Raw genomic sequence first — 20,468 nt, forward strand, 5'->3', positions numbered from 1 at the left:
GGCCTTCAGTGAGGCCTGTTAAGAGAAAGTGTAAAACTCAGACTCCTGCCATTGAAATGTTGGTTTTGCTCTGACTAGTTGAGACCAATGATTCTCTCACTCTTTCATCTCTACCCTGCCAGTGAACCATGAGTGCCTGAGTTGTGACCATCACAATGACATTCGTTAAAAAGTTAGGAAAACCCACAGTTTACCTGGCCAATTGTATGTCACTCTCCTGACCAGTGATATAATAAGGTATTCTGGCCTACTTTATGAGCGATTTATTGAGCTGCTGTATAAGTCTAGGCTGTAAACCTCCACAGAAAGCAGGTGGAAAATGACTTTTTGTTGTTCACTTTTCTAGATGAGGGGCAAGGTACAGTGGAAAGAGGAAGCTTTGGTGTTAGACAGACTTAGGTTTGCAAACTGGTGGCCCTGGGGTTTTTTTGTTTTGTTTTGGTTTGGTTTTTGTTTGTTTTTTTAATTCTTAGGTCCTCGGCCTACTTTGAAGAGTTAGTGTAAGGACTAGAGATAATACACATGAAGTTAAGCACGTAGACACTGTTGCTGTCACTCAGCACAGGATTGCCAAGACCCTTTCTGAAGACTCAACTCTAACACTGTGTCTTCACTGCAAAGCTGTTGCTTTTGCCACTCCAGACTCCCACCAGTCACCTTCCAGGTAACACTTCTTTACACATCATAAGCCTTATTATGAAAGTGTGCATTTTAAATTGTGTTGTTTGCTTTCTACTTACAGATCTGTAAGAGCAAAGCTAAAGAATCGCAGCAGTATTATCACAGCTTGGCTGTCCGGCAGAGTCTGGCTGTCCATTTTAACATCCAGCAGGACTGTGGTCACTTTCTTGCTGAAGTTCCTAAACGCCTGCTTCCCTGGGAGGACCCTGATGCCCCTGAAGAGGAAGAGGATGAAATGGAAGCGACGGAAGAGGTGAGAGGAGGAACTGATGGAAAAAGCCCAGAGCCCGGCTCTGAAGCGGAGTCATCCCACAAGGAAAGCCAGGCAGTCGTTAGCAGGAAGCAGAGAAGCCACGTCGTGGTCATCACCAGAGAGGTTCCGTGTCTCACCGTGGCCGACTTTGTGCGAGACTCTCTAGCGCAGCATGGGAAAAGCCCTGACGTGTATGAGAGGCAAGTGTGTCTGCTGCTCTTACAGCTGTGCTCCGGCCTGGAGCACCTCAAACCCTACCACGTCACTCACTGCGATCTGCGTCTGGAGAACCTGCTGCTTGTCCACTACCAGCCCGGGGGACCCGCCCAGGGCCTTGGGCCTGCGGAGCCCGGCCCCACCTCTTCTTGTCCCACGAGGCTCATAGTAAGCAACTTCTCTCAAGCCAAGCAGAAGAGCCATCTGGTGGACCCTGAGATCCTCCGGGACCAGTCCCGCCTCGCCCCGGAGATCATCACAGCCACCCAGTATAAAAAGTGTGATGAGTTCCAGACAGGCATCCTCATCTACGAGATGCTGCACCTGCCCAACCCCTTCGATGAGAACCCAGAGCTGAAGGAGAAGGAATACACTCGAGCAGACCTGCCTCGCATCCCACTCCGCTCCCCCTATTCCCGGGGCCTGCAGCAGCTGGCCAGCTGCCTCCTGAACCCCAACCCTTCCGAGCGACTCCTCATTTCAGGCGCCAAAGGCATCCTCCAGTGTCTGCTCTGGGGCCCCCGCGAAGGCCTCTTCCAGACTTTCACCGCCTCCCCCAGCCCAGTGCAGAGGAATGCCCTGCTCCAAAACTGGCTAGACATCAAGCGAACACTGCTCATGATCAAGTTTGCTGAGAAGTCCCTGGACAGGGAAGGTGGCGTCAGCCTGGAGGACTGGCTTTGTGCTCAGTATTTGGCTTTTGCTACTCCAGACTCCCTCAGCTGCGTCGTGAAAATCCTGCAACCCCGTTAACGTGTCCCAGTTGCTGCTCTTACTTCATTGTCACCTTCTTCAAGTCGCTCACATACTTCCCCTTCCTAGTACTCACACAGAATTCAAGGAAAGGGGAGAGACCAGCCTTCCATCCCCATCCATGAACAGATGAGTCCACTCTGAAAGGTTGTCCTCAGCTCTAAATCCAGTGAGACGCTGAGTCCCTCTTAACTTCACAGAAAGTCAGCCGCACAAACATGCAGCTGCCTTCCATGGGAATGCCTTCCGCCCTAACTGTGCCCTGAATGCAGGAAAATGAAGACATATCCTTGAAGGGACAGCTCCTCTGGTTTGAACTCAGTGAGCTGGGTCCAGTTCCTCCGTAATTCTGAATATCCCCTGTCTTTTTAACACCGTGTATTTATTCTCACTAGCAATAGACGGATTTAACCAGTCCTTACCATCATCCACTAAGCTCTCACAACAGACTTTCTTCCTTTAAAGGATCAATAACTGACTCTCTTACCAGGCGGAACTGCCATCCTTAGCATCAGCCCAGTTTTGGTTCCGGGGACTGTACCCCTTGTTCCAGGAGGAGTAGAAGGGCAAGGAGAGATCCCATCCTTTGGGTCATGAACCCATTTTCATTTCTATTATCGATAAGTGTGTGCACTGCATGGAGGACGGCCCTAACAGTCTCCCCTCTGCTGCCACTGCCTGATTCTCCTTCACCTCTACTCTCTCCCCACTTGCCAATGAAGTTTGGGTTTATCGGCCACTTGTGGCCCATTACAGAGCTGACCCAAGGTGGTGTCACCAGTGCCTCAGCAGGGTGGAGTGCAGTTCAGATCTTATAAATAGCTGGCAGGACACAAGGAGATGATTTTCCTGCATGTGCAATTCTCTAGGGGCCATCAGGGGAACAGAGTTTAAAGTACTGTTCTTTGATCACTGTCAGAGCTGTCAACGTTAGCAGCCAGGGCTGCCGGAGCCCAGATCACAGTTTTCCCTCGAGCAGTAATTGGCCAGCTTCCTTCTGTCAGTAGCCAGCGTTAACTAGTCTACCAAATGCTGTAGACAACAGCCCTGCATGAAACGGCTGTCAGTTGAGCTGTAATGTCTCCTTAGAGGGCATGCATGGCGTGGCTGGCTATTAGGATGGCCAGAAGGCAGGGGAAGGGGAGAAGGCCGCTGATGAGACTGCTGACCTCCTCCTCAGAGTGCCGGCCTTTTCTAGAGAGACTGCCTGCCAGTGCACAGGCACATTGCTCCTTGTTACCCTCTGAAATGGCTCTGCAGGACAGCTCCCAGGGAACTTGGATTGCTGAGGTGGGTGGCTGAGAGCTGTTCACCGTACGTGGGGTCTGTGCTCCTCCTCTATGGATATATGTGCAATTTTGGTATGTATTTTTTTTTTTAGCTGTATATACAATGTTTATGTTGCAACTTCACCTGAAGCAATATCTCCAGAAACCCTCCCCTTCTTCCCTTGGCACATATTTGAGCTGAGTGACGAGTGTTCCTTCCACCGGTGTGTGTGTGTGTGTGTGTGTGTGTGTGTGTGTGTGTTTTATTCAAAACTGTGAGTATCTGTTCTGTTTACTTCAACCTTGAAATCCCAAGAGTCACTCAGACAGTGTGAGAGTGTGTACACGTATGTACCCGTGTGTGTGCACATGCACGCTGGAAGTAGAGGCCAGGCCTCTGGGGGAGCAACCTGTGGCAGGGTTGATAGACGCATTCTCTGCACTGGTTGGTGAGACAGCCCTGGGCCCCTCATCTACCGGTGCAGAGTTTGTTAAAGCCAAGCCTGATTGTGCAGTATTACTTAGATAGCACGTTAGTGGCCTTTTGGTAATTTTTAAACTTTTAACATTATTAACAACCTTTCATGTGATTCACCTATATCAAAGAGGATCAAGAAAGGAGAAGAATGTATTTTATTGTGCTCTTCTTTGTTTCTTTTTCTTTTTTTTTTTTTAAGAGAATGGGATTTGTGGGGCTCCATATGGAGCATGTGCCTGTCCTCCTGGCCAGCAGTACAGGACTTCCAGGGGAGAGAGCTGGTTAGCCCACAAAGAGTCTTGTCTCCTCTGGCCAGAGTGCAAGGCTCTGCCCCTAGGAATGGCCACAAGGTAGGCATGCTGCTGCAGGCCAGCAGTCCACTCTCTCTCTCGGTGTCCTGTGACATGGCCACACCTTGCCTAGCAGGCTGGTGTTTGGTTCACCTTAGCATAGCCCATGTGCACATAACTCCCTGCCCAATTATACACTGAAGTGGCAGTGCACAGACCACTGACCCTGTCAGCCAGCACGTTCCCTTAGCAGCCCCCCTCCATGGTTTGCATATTGAGACACTTTCTCAATGTCACTCTCGTGGTGCCTTGCCCATGTAAATTTGAATGTTGACTATTTAATGAGGTTTCATATTTAATGAAGAATGTTTCCTGGTCCCTCTATTTGTTCTCTAGGTATCCTCCCTCCCCTCCCCCCACTTTTTTTCTCTGTTTCTGTTTTGACTTGGACCCAATCTTCTTCATTTTAACTCTGTAGTATTATAACCATGGACACCCTCCACTACCATTATCTCATAGCACTGGCAAACCGAGCACCTCTTCACATCAGATGTGTTTAGTACTGTTTTCATATTCAGATTTGTTAAGGGCAAAAGAGTAATGCCAACTAGTCAGAGAAGGGACTCAGGCTTTCCTGAGACAGGTGGCTAGATTAACAGCTCTCTGAGTGAGGGCCAAGGAATGTAAGGTGGGGAGGGAAGAAGGTATTACAGGTTAGAGCAGAATAGGCAAAATAACCCTATTTCTAGGCAAGAAGTATTTACATCAGATGGTCCTCCAAATACTTTTCCAAATATGATGAAATTCAGTCAATCTCATATTATCACAAATATTTTACATTTCCATTTTAATTGTAGTAGGAACTTTGAATACATTCATCAACTGGAAAGAAATCCTGCCCTCAGACACAGACACACATACATACATATTTTTATATATATATATATATATATATATGAGTTTTGGATTGTGACTTGTATAGCACTTTGTTTTCTCAAGTAATGTCAAGTTATTGTCTTCAATACTGATTGGATTTTTTCTCTTCTATTGAAGTTTTACTATAGATTCTTCCGTTTATATTGAGAATTTGAACAATTAAGCCGCTATTGGAACTTTTCCTTAAGCCACATGAGCAAGAATAATCTCTCGTACACATTTGGGTACTAGAGAAACAGGACAATGGCTGGAGTAGCCAAGACCAAGACTGAATGTACAGCAGAGTGCCTTGTTAGCATGATAACCTCGTCTGGGAAGGAAGGGAATTAGATGTTCCACAGGAAGGACAGGGGCTGTGAGAGGGCTCTTTTGCTAGCCTGAGGAGAGCCCCTTTGGTGTACTAGCGTGATGCCCAGAAGCTAATTCATCAAGAATAACAGCAGGATGGGGAAGAGAGCAGTTGCAACATGTGGAATCAACAACAAAAGAATCGGGAAGGACGTCCACCAACCCCTAGGCTAAGTCTGAATTGGAAGCCAGGAATATGGCAGTGGGTTCCAAGTTTTGCCCTCGGAAGATAAACCGGGTGAGATATATGGGGGACACAAGCACCCACACTCCCTAGCCTACTGATGTTGAGGGGCTAAAAGTAAAACCTATTTGTTAGGGTTTTAAGACTCTGAGTAACCTTTCATTGTCAGTGGGGGACAGTTGTGCTTCCAAACTCAGAATAAGTTTGTGAACTTAGAAAACTCTAAGCCAAGAGATCTGAACCTCTAGAAATATTAATGATATTTCTGGGAGTTAAACTACCTAAAATTGTATTTTAAAGTTTCCAGCATTGTAAAATTTTGATGAAAGATCTTTGGGGCCTACTAAACGGTAGGGCGTAGAAGGATTGCACTCAGCTTCCCAAATTTGAATTAAGAATACTTTGGTGCTGGGAAGTAACCTGACTTGGTTTTGCTGATAACCTGCAACTAGGATTTTTACCTAGATATTACCAGCAGTGATCTGAAAAAATACAGGCTAGTTCCAGAAATTGGGATGGACTTATTATACTGCACTATATTCCAAATGATTCTAGATGTATAAATAAAGTATGAGCATACTTCGGGGTTGGGGGGAGGAACTTGACTCCCTGGGTTAACTCTGACATGTTTTTTATTCCCCTCACTAGTTGATAAGGATTAAAGATTCTGGTTCAGCCTAATGAGTAAATAGGATGGCTGCCCACGAAACCGGGTTATTAGTTTTACCTCATTGAAGCTCATATTCTCAAAGGCCCAAAGTGCTGTGCTGAGACGAATCCAAGTGCCGCTCTTGCTGAAGTGCACACTGCAGCCCAGCTGTCCGCGCTGAAAGTGGGGATTCCGTTGGACCAAAAATGATGCCATAAGGGAAGCCACAAGAGGTGCAGTGCAAGATCCTAGGTAGAGATTATACCAAAGAAATCAAGCCTTTTTGTCCTGATGCTTCTTAGGTGATGAGGTTGAGTTACGACAGATGCCATGGGAGGAGAATTCACATACATTCCACATCCAGGTATTCAGCTGATAAAATAATGCATCCTCAAATAAGCACCTATTTTTTTAAAACAAGTCCATTTTGTGTATTAGGGAAAAAAAAAGATGATGATGATGATGATGAAGAAAACCTTGCACAGATTATAAAGTTCCCCAGTATTTAAGGAGAAGGAACTGTTTCTTCTCTCATTGACATGGTTGTGACTATTGCCCAGACTTCAGCTTGGGAACATCATATCCACGTAATACTGAGAGCTGAGGAATTTTTTAAAAGAGATATGGTAGTTTCCATAGGTTTGTTTAAAGAACTCTTGGGAAATTTCTTAACAAATTTTAATATTTTTTTATAAACCTTCCTACTGAGGTGTTTATCACTCACCATCACCACCATTTAATATTTATAAGTGCCCAGAATGTACAAGGTGCTATACAGCTGTTAAACACCCCCCTCTCTGCAGCTGTTTGAAATTAGAGTAGGTTTTTGCGTCAGCCACTGCTAGAAGCTTTCCCCACCTGGGTGGGCGGCAGGGGCTTGCATCTGGGCGTCCCATCACATGTTTCCCACTCCAGAGAGCCTCCGCGTTTATTCCAGCTTCTCACCTTTACCCATCCATTTGCCTCCATGTTTGTTGTTTTTTTTTTTCAATCCAGAAAGTTTCAGGGAATCCAAAGAGGTCGGACATTTTCTAACCTAGCAGAAGTACAGAGTCATATATTTTGCTACAAATATTATATTATGGAAAATCCACTTTGCCCGTGTAGTGTGTGGAAAGTATGTGTGTGTCCGCACTCGTGATAACTTGAATGTTGAACCAGTCCTATGGCTTCAGGGTAGCATTTTTGAAAGATAAACCACACTGCTTCAGGAAACTTGCTCCAAATACTACTTGGTTATCCCTTCCCTTAGCAGATGTGTGAACACACTGGGATGGGATTTTTCTGTTGATGATATGCCGGGCATTTTGGCGTGAGATGAGGGCGGAAGCCAGATGTTGTCCTTCTCAGTGATTTGAATCATGGCAGCCCTCATTCCACTCTCTCTTTCATTCCCCATGGCTCTGCCCATGCTCTCTTTTTGAAAATCTTGTTTCTTTTGCTCTTTCCTGGAGCTTCACCTCTACTTAACATGTTTTGGAGTTGTATAAACCCACCAGTGAAAGGTCCCCTCTGTCACCAGGTGGCGCCGCCCTTTGGTTTGCTGTGGTACTTTGCTGTGTTCTCTGTGGCATCATGTTACTGTGTAAATAAATTCATTTTCATATACACTAAAAGCCAGACAAGCGCTGTCCTTTCAGCAGCTCTCCCACACTGACGTGCTGCGGGGGAGGGGGAGTTTGGTTGCAGACGTGGTTACATCTTAAATCCCAGGATGCATGCCCTCTTGAATGCTCCTCCCTGCTGACCTGGACTATATTTCGATTCATTCCCTCGCTAAATTGAGAAAACTAGGCATGGAAGGGAGCGAGAAGGCCTTCAGCTTTCCCCCAGAGCTCAAAGGGCTGCGGGTTTGCTGTGTGAGATCGCCCCCTGGTGACCAGTCACCATATAGACTTCCTGGGTTTGTACTACTACATGTTTGAGAGGTTTGGTTAGCTGGCGGTGGCTGAGCCTCTGAGGGGCCATCTCAGAGCTCTGCAGACAATATGAGCAAGGCAGGGCCTTGTACAATATCATCTGCTACAGAATCCACATCGTTTGCCTGTTCCTAAAGGTACACGGTCACACACAGTGTCCTCACAAAGGCAGACAAGCTAATGTGCAGACACTTCAGGAGCAGAGAGCGGAGGCCACCGACAAGTCGGCAGTGGGCAGTGGCAGTGAGAGCTGCCACGTTATTGGAGTAGAATGAATGAAAGTGCAAACCTGAGCTCTAAACCCCTTACAGTGGGCACTGTCTCCAGCCCAGTGTTTCTGCTTCTCTCCACTAGCAAGCACTCTGGCATTTTCAGACATGGTATTTAAGGGATATTGCAGAAAACTGATTGCCATACTCAAGTTTTATGTTGCTGAGGAGGCAAAACCCATATTGATGTGGGCCTCAGAGCTCTCTCTGTTGCCTGGGCCTAGGAGGAAGGGTCAGCAACAAAACTGAGAGACGACCCCCAGGGACACGGGCTCTGCTTGCTGGAGAGGAGCTGGGGAGCTAGCCTTCCTCGTTGTGAGCACAGCACACTGGCTTCTGGAGGAAGAGAGCCAAAGACAAAGACAGACAGCTGGAGCTGCCCCAGAGATGGAGCACGCTAGGCTTGGGTTGCTGCCTAATGCTCTGCTGGTGAGTGGCCAACCGGGGCCCCTGAAAAGATACAAGCTTGGACGGTGGGACCAGTTCAGGGTTGCCCAAGCCTGACTCCCAAGTGAGGTGGAGCGAGGTCATCAGTGAGGTCACTTTGTCCTTTGGTATAACTGGAGACAGATCCTACTTCCCCTCCATCACCTTGCACAGCGTGGGATCCATTCCTAGGAATTCCGTTAGTGGGCCCTCAGGAAGACCACTCTTCCCTTTTGATTCTGGGCTGTCCAGAGGTGATGGGCCACTGACATTTGAGTAGGGCCTTTGGCTTCCTACATGCCTGGGAACTGACTTCTTTCAACGCAGGCCACAAAGAATCTTGAGTTCTTTCCTACCTGGAATTAGCTGGTACGAGAAGCTCTCCGGGTGCCTGGCGCTGAGTGAGCACCCTCTGCTCTGGGAGCTCTTGCTGCTTTCCAAGGCCTAGCAAATTATGCTTCCTTTTAAGTGAGCCTGTGCTCTGCTTAGGGAAAGAACTTCATTAGTGCCTCAGGAGCCAAGGACTGCAGTTGGCGGATCACAGGTTGCCAGTAAGAGCAGGTCGAGGTAATTAACAGCTGAAACTTAAAAATTGGATTGCATACGGTGGTTGGGGGCGGGGGGTGAGTAGGGAGTTGGTTGCCAAGGTCCGGTTCTCTCAAACTTGCAAACCTCTGAGTGGAAACAGGCTGCCTGGGTATAACCCCTGATCTCCTGGAGATAATAGATAACTCTCCGCACACACGTATCCCAACCAACTATTCCCTTACCCTCTGGAAGGTACATGGAAGCAACCAAAAGGCTGAGCCTTACTGGTCACCAGTCCCAGTTTGAGAATCCAAGCAGGGCTACTGGGTGCTGGGGAATGTGTTCGGTGAGGGGGACCCGGGGCCCCAGGAGTAGAGGGGCTCCGAATCTCTGTCAGGGGGCAGAGCTCTCAGCTCTCTGAGTCCATCACCTCCACCACCCATCGCTCACCAGCCCACACCTGGGCTGCAGTCTTGGAACCATGGGTTGGAAGTCAAGCAAAGTGAAAACCTGCAAACCCGTGGCTCCTCATCAGGTCTTCCTCTCCCCACAAGCGCCTCTCCTCCCTGCGCCTCCCTCCACCACACACCCGGGGGCACATCCTAACCCTGCCGCCACGGCCATCCCAGGCCAGGCCACTCAGACCCCCCAGTGCTGAGGACAGAGCCCCACTGTGGGTGTCAGGCTCTGCAGGCCTCTTTCCCTCAGGCTCTGAGTGGCTCAGCGCCCCCCACTGGCTTGCCTCTGCCTCCTGACCCTGGGCCTCCTCCAGGTCAGGGCAGCCGGCCTTTCCCCCACGCTCTGTGGCCTGGGCGCTGCTCAGAGAGCCCCTGGGCTGCCGCCGGTGGGAGCGTCAACACTACCAAAGGTGAGAGTGTGCTTCATCCCCACAGCCATCCAAGGAGATGGCTCCATTCTGCCCATTTTCGCTCAACTAATCAGAGTCAGGGTATGAACCCAGATCTGTGTGCCTTCTTGTCAGTGCTCCTTCCTAGGAGCGCAAAGGAGGGCACGGGAGAGCTTCTTAGGGTTGAACTAGCTTCATTTTACCTTCACAACAACCCTATGAGGTAGGTTCTAGAATTATCCCCATTTTACCCATGAGAAGACAAGCCAGAGAGGCTTTGTTTGCCCCAAATCCCTAGTGAGGGAACTAGCATTTGTCCTCAAGACAGTCCGCCTCCTCCTCCCAGCTTCCCGGAGCTCATGGCCTTCCTCCCTCACGCCCTGCTGTCGCCCCAGAATCATCAGTGGCCTCCCGGTGCCCAGAGAAGACAACCCAACTGCAGAGCCCGAGTCCCGCCACCCGGCCATGCTTACTGCTGACCCGACCCCCAGGCCCTGCTTAGGCTGGCCTCCTTGCTGCTCGTCAAACGCACCTGGAGATTTCCCTGCCCACAGTGTTCTTGTCCTTTTTCCTCCCCATTCTTCAGGGCCCCGTTCAGCCAAGAAGCTTTTGGGGTGACTCCAACTGGGAACGTTCCCTCAGCTATCTGCAATCGCCAGCCTGCTCCTCAGACTCAGCTCTCGGCCTGGCGTGTGTCCTGCCTCCTGCCTCCGCCCACTCCTCCCCTCTGTCTCCTCGGAGTCTGAGCGAGACTCGCAGGAGGGGCAGGGGCAGAACTGCTCCTGCCCGCAGGTCCTGCGCCGGCCTCCCCTGCTTCCCATCCTCACTCCAGCCCTCTGACCCCAATTCTACACGTGAGGAAATTGAAACTCAGAGTGAGTAAGAAACTTGTCCAAATAAAGACGCAGACGTAGAGAATGGACGTGAGGACACAGGGAGTGGGAAGGGGAAGCTGGGACGAAGTGAGAGAGTGGCACGGACATATATACACTACCAAACGTAAAATAGATAGCCAGTGGGAAGCAGCCGCATCGCAGAGGGAGATCAGCTCGATGCTTTGTGACCACCTAGAGGGGTGTGATAGGGAGGGTGGGAGGGAGACGCAAGAGGGAGGAGATATGGGGATGTATGTATATGTATGGCTGATTCACTTTGTTGTACAGCAGAAACTAACACACCATTGTAAAGCAATTATACTCCAATAAAGATGTTAAAAAAAAAAAAAAAAGAAAAAGAAACTTGTCCAAGGCTGCACAGCTGGTAAGTAGTAGGGCTGAGAGTCGAACCCAGCCTTGCTCACTCGGAAGCCAGTTCTCTTCCCCACCACGTCACAAGTCTGCTAGCCTGTTTCTATGCCAATGTATAATTCTGGGTCCTACGGTCATTCACTCCAACCGTGACAGACTGGGGCAGCCTAGGAAGGCTTCCTGAAGCAAGCAGAGTGGGGATGGGGAAGGGGGCAAATCCAGAAAGGGCCTGTCAGGCTGAGCAGTCAGATCCTGGCTCCTTCTGTAAGGAGCTGGCCAGGAACGGGGTGTCTGCTGAGGAGAGGGAGGTACTGGACGCCTGTGGAAGCTTCCCACTCAAGAGGCCCCAGAGCAGACTTGCCTCCCTCCACCCCACCTCTGCAGGTGGAGAGGGGCAAAGTTTGCCAAGCTAGTAAACCCCAGCTTCACCCACCCAGCAGGTGCCTACCATGGGGGCCTCCTAGGACTGCTTCTGGGACAAAAAAAAAAAGGCAACTGAGTGACCATCAGCCACCATAGAGGTAACTGGCCACTTTGGCAACTTTCTTTTCCTGTGTGTGTGTGGGGGGGGGGGGGGGTGGGAAGCAAAGGGGTGGGCAGGAATCTACCTTCCATTCCTCCACCCTCTCCATTCCCCCCATGCCGTGGTGATCTAGATGGTAAAGTGCTCAACCCCTTGCCCCATTTTCGTGCAAATATACACAAAACATACACATACACCTGTACAATGTGTACAATATTCTGCAAATTGCTTTCCTCCCTTAACTCACTTAAGGGCTGACCCAATAGACATCACGATCATGGCACTTCTCAAAAGACAGCTTCTCTCACTAAAAATGACAGTATTATATAGCATACATATATGTAAATTTATTATTCTTCTTATCATTTCTGCTTCTCTGGGCATCTAGTCACATTCTTGTAGGGATGGCTAAACAAAGAAATACGAGAAACTACAAAACTCTCCCAAGAATTATAATAGAAGATGTGCAGATAGAGAGATGAGCCCCCAGGTTGGGTAGAAAGACCATGTATCTCCTCAAATATTTCAATGAAATTTGAATCTTAAACCTCAATGGCTTGTTGTTGTTGTTTTGACCTTTACAGAATGGTTCTCAGAGTCACTTGGAAGAATGAATAGGTGAAAGAAACCCAGGAATTGTTGAAATTGAGAGGCTATTTAAGTATATGAAAAAGCTATGATCAATAAAACAGTGTGATACAGATACAAGAAAAAAAAAGGTCAGTGTAATGGAATAGGTAACTTAAAAACAAAGCTTATTATCTATAAAAATGCAATATAGGATCAGTAAGACATTACCATATGGAAGGGAAAGAAAGTCTTATCCAATAAGATGTGCTGGTACAATCAGTTAGCTATTTGGAAAATAATCTGCACTCTGTAAACTCAAATAAATCCAAGCAGATCAAACAAGGAGCTACATGGCACAAAGGAAAGAAAAAAGAAAAGAAACCCTAAGAACTAGAAAGAAAGCTAAGTCAATACCTGTTTTATCTGCTGTTGATAAAGGATTTTCTAACTTATAAAGCAACAGAAGGCACCTGAAAGGGAAAGATCAATAGGTTTGACTACATAAAGATGATAAACCTTCATCCACTGAAAACATTAGAAACAAAATTGAAAAATAACCAGCCAGGAAAACCATTTCAACAAATATAATGGACATAGGGTTAAAATCCTGTTATAAAGAGCTTATACACATCATTAAGAACATAAAATGCCAATAGAGAGATGAGGACAAGTCATAGAAGAATCCAAATGCTTAAACTTTCTAGAAATAAGAGAAATGAAAAACTAAGAGGGCATACCTAAAAACCATTTTAATAGCTTTTTCTGATTATAAAAGTGATGTCTGTTTACAGTAGGAAATCGAAAATAAAGTTGATCCACTAGGTCACCATCCAGAAGTGACCATCACTAACGTTTGCTATATATCCCGCAAGTGTTGTTTCCTCCGCCTTTTTCTTTTTTAGTTAGGATCCTATTGTTGGCCTCCCATTTTCTGCCTATCAAGTTAACAGAGCTCTTTTTAAAGCTTATACTCAATGCTGGTGACTGTATAAAGTTCAGACAATGTAGGTGCAATTGAATTGGATGAGAGGGGGCTTAATTCATACTGTCCTTTTTCTGAGGCCACAGCTGAGCAGGGGTGTTGGGCAAGGTGTGACGCCAGGAGACAGGGTGGATGTAGAGATTTCAATCTCCAAGATCAGAGCACCAGAGTCTCCAGGGGGCTTTTCAAAAGGACAGACTCTGGGGCCCCACCCAAGTCCAGTGACAGAGGCCTCCCTCCCCCACAGGGTCCCACGGTTATTCTGAGCTTGCTGGGGGCCTCTCTGCCCTGAGTCTGGCTGCCCAGCTTTGGATCCAGGGTTCACCTCTAACTAACCATGGTCCTCAGGCACACTTTGAGCCTAGGTTTCAATGGAGAGTTCTAACTTGCAGGGTTGTTGTGAGGATTAAAGGACATAGTCCAACAAATGTGTTTAGCCCTCTGCCTGGCAATAGTATGTGCTCAGATATCGTTAGCTCCAAAGGATGAACTCCAAGTATTTGCTTTCTGTTTTTATAACTAAGGGCCCATCAAGGGATTTTTGCTGAACAAAGGCACTATGAATTCAAATCTCTGCCTCATGAGAGTCAGAAAACTGCTTGCAGCTTTCAAATGGCAGTTTCTCCAGCTTTGCAAATATCTCCTGGCTAAGTTTCAGAAAGCCCTGCTAACAGTCCTTTCTCTAAACACCTCCTACCTGCCCAAGGTGACACAGGCAAAAAGGGGCTCAGGCCCCTGAATCCAAGCCTGCCCCTTAATTCCTTACCCAAGCTTGATCCTATAAAGGGAAGGGGGTGCCAGGCACAGCGATGAGCTGGCAGGAGGCAAGGGGGCTGAAGCAGGAAGTGGGGGTGAGGGTGAAGGCGGCTGTGGGCAGCTCCTCTGGCTCTGGGCCTGCTTGCTCATTAGAGGGTTGCTGTCCAGAAGCATCCCCTCTCTCTTGACGAGGGGCTCGGCCAAACCCTCCCCAGCCCCGCCTGCCCTGTCCTCACCTTTCCACAGAGCCACATCACGCCTGTCATTGCAGCTCCCTCACGACTGACACTGGGCCTTGGCATAATAAATGCTCCAGTCGTATGTACTTTATTTTGGGGAAAGTCATTAAACCGCTTTTGTGGAAACGTTTTAATTGAATTAGATTATTTTCTGATTGTAATAAATGTTAATTAATTGAGTGGGCCTGGTGTCCTTGGATCTAGCTGGCTTCTCTTGGTTTAATTAGGAGGATAGTGCAGACTTACTTCCTTTCGTCGTAAGTCAGAGGTTTAAATTTATCTTTTGTGCTAATAAAGTGATCAAGCGGGTGCAAGGAGCAGATTATTTCTTATGTCTGAAATTTAACAGCCTGCTTCATTCACAAGCCCCTGCTTGGCATCAGCAGGGCATGACCCAGTTCTCTTGTCTTGTCTTGGCTTAATGAGGTTTATCCATTTCTTGGGGGAAAAGAAAGAAATATTAAGTTCTGCAAACATCCCTGTGTTTCCCAAGAATGCTAGTTACCAGATTCCAGGGGGATGAAGTTGCTGGTTCCCGTGGGCACAGCTGACCAGAGAAGCAGGTGGTCTGTGAGGCATGGAGACCCCCCAAACTTTTTGTCCACCCCCTAGAGTCGGCAGGCAGACCTGGGAAGTTCCAGAAACTCAGAACAGCCCAGAGACCCTGGCAGCTTCCTCATTATAGAGATACTGAAACTGCAGCCCAGAAAGGGAAAGGGCATGACCAAGGCCGCACAGGGTGGCCCTGGTCTAGTGACATCTATAGCTCATGGAGTCTTTGACTAATAACAAATTCAGTTCGGGTCAACTAAAACGGACACGAGCCAGGATTAAGGGTGAGGGTGGAGATAGGTCCAAAGGAGGTTGCACAATGTTAACGATTATGTACACTGGGTGACAACAGAGGGGTCCACACAACATAAAAGGCAGCATAAAAGACCAGGCATATTGTCTCAGACTTGTTGGGGAGGAAGGGTGGTCTGGAAGCTTTCAAGATGAGGCGTGTCAGCACTAGGTTTTGAAGGATAAAAGGGAGTTCACCAGGTGGACAAAGTGGGGAGAAGGGCATTCCAGACAGAGGAATGTCTGCAAGTGCAAAGCCAAGTTTATCCTGGCATGTTCTGGCAAACACGTGAGAGTCACAGGAGGCTCTCAGAGGCTCAGATTTGCACTGGAGGAAAATCCCTCTAGCTGCTGCAGTAGAGGAGGGTCCAGAGGGGGAATCTATGGGCAGGGAGAACCTGCCCATAAGGTGAGGGAGGCTGGGAGCCCCTCAGCTCAGCTCATTGCCATAGAGATGGAAGAGCAGGGCCAGGTCCTGAAATATTTAGGAAGTAGACTCAACGTTTTCTGGCTTGGTCAGGTGTCCCGAGGAAACCCTGGGAGGGAGCAGGTGAGGAGGAAGGGAGGGGTGACACCTTCCCTTTTGGACAAGCTCCTTGACAACTTGGAGCCAAGTTGTTGTTGAATGGTGGTTGTTCTTCCTCTGAATGGTTCTGCGAGGTGCTAAGACTTGCAATAGCAGCAATAGCTCACATCTAGCAGCTTTCTTCAGCCAGATACCATTACATGTGCTTTGCCTGCATGATGCATTCCATCTTCAGTATAACCCTGTGAGGTGGATCCTGTTCTTACCCTATTTCACCAGTGAGAAAGCCTGGGCATAGAGAGGGGCAATGACTTGCCCAAGGTCACTAAGCTTCGCAAGTGGGAGAGCAAGCAGCAACTCCCCAGGCTGAGCCAGACCTACCCCAAATAAGTGTGCTCCACGTTCAAATGGGGCCTTACTGACTCTTTACCCCAAATTATCCCTAATAGATGACAAGAGTCTAGGTTTTCCTTTGAGGAATCGAAAGACCTTCTCAGCGCCAAACATCATTCCGCAGAAGCACCAGGGCCGACCTGGGCATCTTGTTTCCTCCCCCATCCATGCCCAGGCCCTTCTTGCTGGTGGGAGGAGTTGAGCCAGGCTGCGCTTCCCTCTTGAAGGCCCCACAGTATAGCAAGAAGGGTCTGGGTTCAAACACGCTTTGCCCTGTGTAACCCTGGACAAGTCCCTCTCCTCTCCAAGCCTCAGTGACATCACGTCGGCATCAGCCCCCGCCCCCAGGGCTGGCGTGGGGTCCCCAGGGTCCTGGCACATGGTAGTGGATGACTGCTGTGATTATGGCTGCCCCAACCTTGCTCTTGGCTCCCTTCAGGCTGAGGGGTTCTGAGGACCATCTTCCGAAAGGTGTCCTCACAGAGGCAGCCTCTAACCCCAGAAATTGGACCCCAGGCCTGCCACCTAGGAATCAAGCTCACTGTTAGTGGACCCTCTTGTTTTAGTAGGTCCCCACCCTTCAGCAAACCCTTTGGTCGTTGCTTTGCCAGGAGCCCCAGCAGTACACCCCTTCCCCATGCACTCACCACACTGTCTCTGCCTGTCAAGATTCCATTCACCCTTCAAGGTCTCTGTCTGCCTACCTCTTCCCCAACCCCATGGGGCCTCTCCCCACCTGCTCTCTGCCCCGTTCTGGCCCATCTGCCACTGGGTACTTGTCCGATGCTGGCAAGCTCCCAGGGCGGACCCATGCCTCTAAATCGCCCCCGGGGCCTGTCAGAGCCGTTCCTGTGGAGTGCCAGCTCAGGGTTGTGGATGGATGGAGACGGGATAGAATTTGCCAGGGTGAAATTCTCCTGTCCAGCCTCCCCATCACACGCACACTTGTGCACACACGTACGCCGTCTGGCCCACCTTCCCATTTTGTGGCTACACTGGCCTTCTCTCTAGTTCTGTCCCATCTGGCTCTGGGGCCTCTCCCTACTCTGTCGTGCTCCTCACTGGGCTGCTCCAGATGCTTACCTGGGCCCTGGTAAATAGTTCCACTCCACCTTTCTCACTGGGACATAACCTGACTTTGGGACAGGGCCTGGCCTTAGGCAAGGTGCCACCATACACCACTGTGGCCCTGGGAAAATAAGAGGAACATGGCTTGGGAGCTAGTCATCTACAGGCTCCAGGAAACTCCCACAAAATCTGGGGAGAAAGCAAACCTAGATCCTTCCCAGTGAGGCCAGGAAAGGGGGCCCTGAAAGCAAGATTAGGAAGCTTTTCCCTCTCTCTCCCCACTTCCTAGAGAGCAAAGCAGCAGAGTCAACTGGCTCCCAGTTGATGACTTTCCTGTCACCCCCACCTTCACCTGCAGGATAGACCAGCTGTTGGTGTCAGATTAATGACCACAATTAAAAGCAAAATGCCCTTGCTGTGGCCCACTGTCCTCCCACACCTGTGAGTCTGGAGGCTGAGCTCTAAGCCCTGGGAATGGAAGACGTGTAATGAAATCAGACAGGCCTCTTAACCGCTGATGGTATCAGGGCCCAGGGGAGATGCAGACTTATTTCCTAATCTCCCGCGGAGCATCTGTCAGCCCCACCACACAGCAATGTCATTCCCGTGCGTAGCAAGGACCTTCCATGGGGCTGGCTGTCCACTGCCTGCCAGGCCGCCTCCCCGGTCTCTCCTCCAGCCCCTTCTTTTCGCCTGGGCTCAGGCTGAACCTACATTCACACACACACACCCTGGTTCATTCATAAATTACCTGTTCTGCCCCATTTGCATTGACAGAAGAGAAAAATAAGAACATCTCTATAGCGGTGTTGGAAAACAGCAAAGGTACCATTGACAAATTAGTCATTCTGCAGGATTTCTAGAAGCTGAGAAGCAGATGAGAGCAAGCAAAATGAGAAGCCCACTGGGGCAGCACAGCCTGTGACCCACCCAGAGAAGTCTGGGGACCAGTTTTTCCACCAGAGCCCTGAGAGCTTCCCGAGTCTGGGCGGCAGGGCTGAGCAAAGGGGCGGGAGGAGGCCTCTGGAGCTGGATCCAGCCCAGCCTTTGTCTCCAGGCTTTGCCGGATTAGGACTGCGTGCTGAGTCAGTGAGGGCTCTGGGAGGCCTGCACAGGACAGAGGGGGTAGGGCCCCACGACCACCACAGAGGGAAGCATAAGTGGGTCTTGGTAGCAGGGGTAGCTCCCGCCATGCCAGAAACTTCTCTACTGCTATTGACTATTACAGCCTAGTCCCCTTGTGGACGCCCTGAGGCCCCACTAGCAGAAGCTGTAGGACTGCGTGGGTGGGGAGCAGGTGGCATGGCCTGGACTCCCCGGAGCAGCGCACAGAGACCTGCCCCTCCCCAGCCCCAGCCTGTTGGTGCGGGCGGTACTCCGAGAGACCTGGGACCCTAGGCACAAGGAATCCTGTGGCTCCTGCCCGACACAGCCACTTGCTCCCAGTTCCTATACTTAGGAGGGAACACGTTCTGCCCACGTCCCTCCAGCAAGGCTCAGATTAGGCCGGAAACCCTGTGTGCCACATGCCCCTCTTGACATTCATAATACATCTTAGCTTATCAAAGGTTCTGAGAGGTCTTGCAGTCACTTTCAGTGTCTAATTGACATTCAGTGCAGTTACCACGTTCAGTGAATTTTGACAAAAGATCACACCCATATAACCCACATTTGTATCAAGATTTTGAACATTTTCATCACCCCAGAAAGTCCCCTCACACCCCTTGCCCATCACCCCTACCCCCACCCCCGAGGCAACTGCTTTATAACAATAGATTAGCTTTGCCTGTTCTAAAGCTTCATGTATATGGATTCTTATACAATGTGTGCTCTTCTGTGTCTGGCTTCTTTCACTCAATATAGTATCTGTACAATCCACTCATGTTGCTGCATGTGTCTGTGGTTCATTACTTTTAATGGTTGAGGAGTATTCCACTGTAAGATACATATTTATTACAATGTGTTTATCTCTTTTCCTGTTGGTAAATATTTAGAGTTTTCCGCTTTTTGCTTGAACAAAGCTGCTATAAATACTTCTCTGTACCAGACTTTTTGTGAACAAGTTTCACCTTTTTCCTGGATAGTTACACCCAGAAATGGAATTTGCAGATGTATGCAAAGTGCCAAACTAGTTTCCAGAGTACAAGTTTACACTCCCCCCCCAAGAAATGTGTGAGAGTTTCTGTGACTCCATATCCTCACCATTATTTAGTGTTATTTATTCAGTAACTTTAAAAAATATTTTGTTTAACTCATCATTTCTCACACTTACAGAACCACTGAACTTTTTTCTTATGATCTCTTTTAACATCCCACGGAACCAGTGTGCAGCAGAATTCATTTGAAGAGTAAGGCTCTAGACCTTCATTTATAAATAGGAGAAATCAAAACATTAGCTAGAGAGATTGGTTCAAGATGGCAGAGTAGTAGGATGTGCACTCACTCCCTCTTGCGAGAGCACCGGAATCACAACTAACTGCTGAACAATCATCCACAGGAAGACACTGGAACTCACCAAAAAAGATACCCCACATCCAAAGACAAAGGAGAAGCCACAATGAGACGGTAGGAGGGGTGCAATCACAATAAAAGCAAATCCCGTAACTGCTGGGTGGGTGACTCACAAACTGGAGAACACTTATACCACAGAAGTCCACCCACTGGAGTGAAGGTTCTGAGCCCCAAGTCAGGCTTCCCAACCTGGGGGTCCGGCAATGGGAAGAGGAATTTCTAGAGAATCAGACTTTGAAGGCTAGTGGGATTTGATTGCAGGACTTCGACAGGACTGGGGGAAACAGAGACCCCACTCTTGGAGGGCACACACAAAGTAGTGTGAACATCGGGACCCAGAGGAAGGAGCTGTGACCCCATAGGAGACTGAACTAGACCTACCTGCTGGCGTTGGAGGGTCTCCTGCAGAGGCAGGGGGTGGCTGTGTCTCACTGTGAGGACAAGGACACTGGCAGCAGAAGTTCTGGGAAGTACTCTTTGGCGTGAAGCCTCCCAGAGTCTGCCATTAGCCTCACCAAAGAGTCCGGGTAGGCTCCAGTGTTGGGTCGCCTCAGGCCAAACAACCAACAGGGAGGGAACCCAGCCCCACCCATCAGCAGACAAGCTAATTAAAGTTTTACTGAGCTCTGCCCACCAGAGCAACACCCAGCTCTACCCACCACCAGCCCCTCCCATCAGGAAACTTGCGCAAGCCTCTTAGCCTCATCCACCAGAGGGCAGACAGCAGAAGCAAGAAGAACAACAATCCCGCTGCCTGTGGAACAA

General features: G+C 49.0%; 1 protein-coding gene and 1 long non-coding RNA gene across 12 annotated transcripts in view; one reads left to right on the plus strand and one right to left on the minus strand.

The window, feature by feature from the left end:
• Window positions 1–7,672, plus strand: part of PEAK1 (pseudopodium enriched atypical kinase 1) — a 301,070-nt gene extending 293,398 nt beyond the window's left edge. For all 11 annotated transcript variants that reach the window (XM_068556116.1, XM_068556121.1, XM_068556108.1 and 8 more), the window contains one exon: window positions 743–7,672. In XM_068556116.1, coding sequence (XP_068412217.1) covers window positions 743–1,903 — 1,161 coding nt within the window. In that variant the 3' untranslated portion in view covers window positions 1,904–7,672. The remainder of the gene's footprint in view (window positions 1–742) is intronic.
• LOC137772326 (uncharacterized) overlaps window positions 1–20,251 on the minus strand; it is a 45,203-nt gene extending 24,952 nt beyond the window's left edge. Inside the window, exon 1 of the long non-coding RNA XR_011075464.1 lies at window positions 20,085–20,251. This is a non-coding gene — a long non-coding RNA (uncharacterized lncRNA). The remainder of the gene's footprint in view (window positions 1–20,084) is intronic.
• Window positions 20,252–20,468: the final 217 nt, after the last annotated feature.

The sequence above is a fragment of the Eschrichtius robustus genome, chromosome 1 (genome assembly GCF_028021215.1).
Source record: "Eschrichtius robustus isolate mEscRob2 chromosome 1, mEscRob2.pri, whole genome shotgun sequence".
Taxonomy (NCBI): domain Eukaryota; kingdom Metazoa; phylum Chordata; class Mammalia; order Artiodactyla; family Eschrichtiidae; genus Eschrichtius; species Eschrichtius robustus.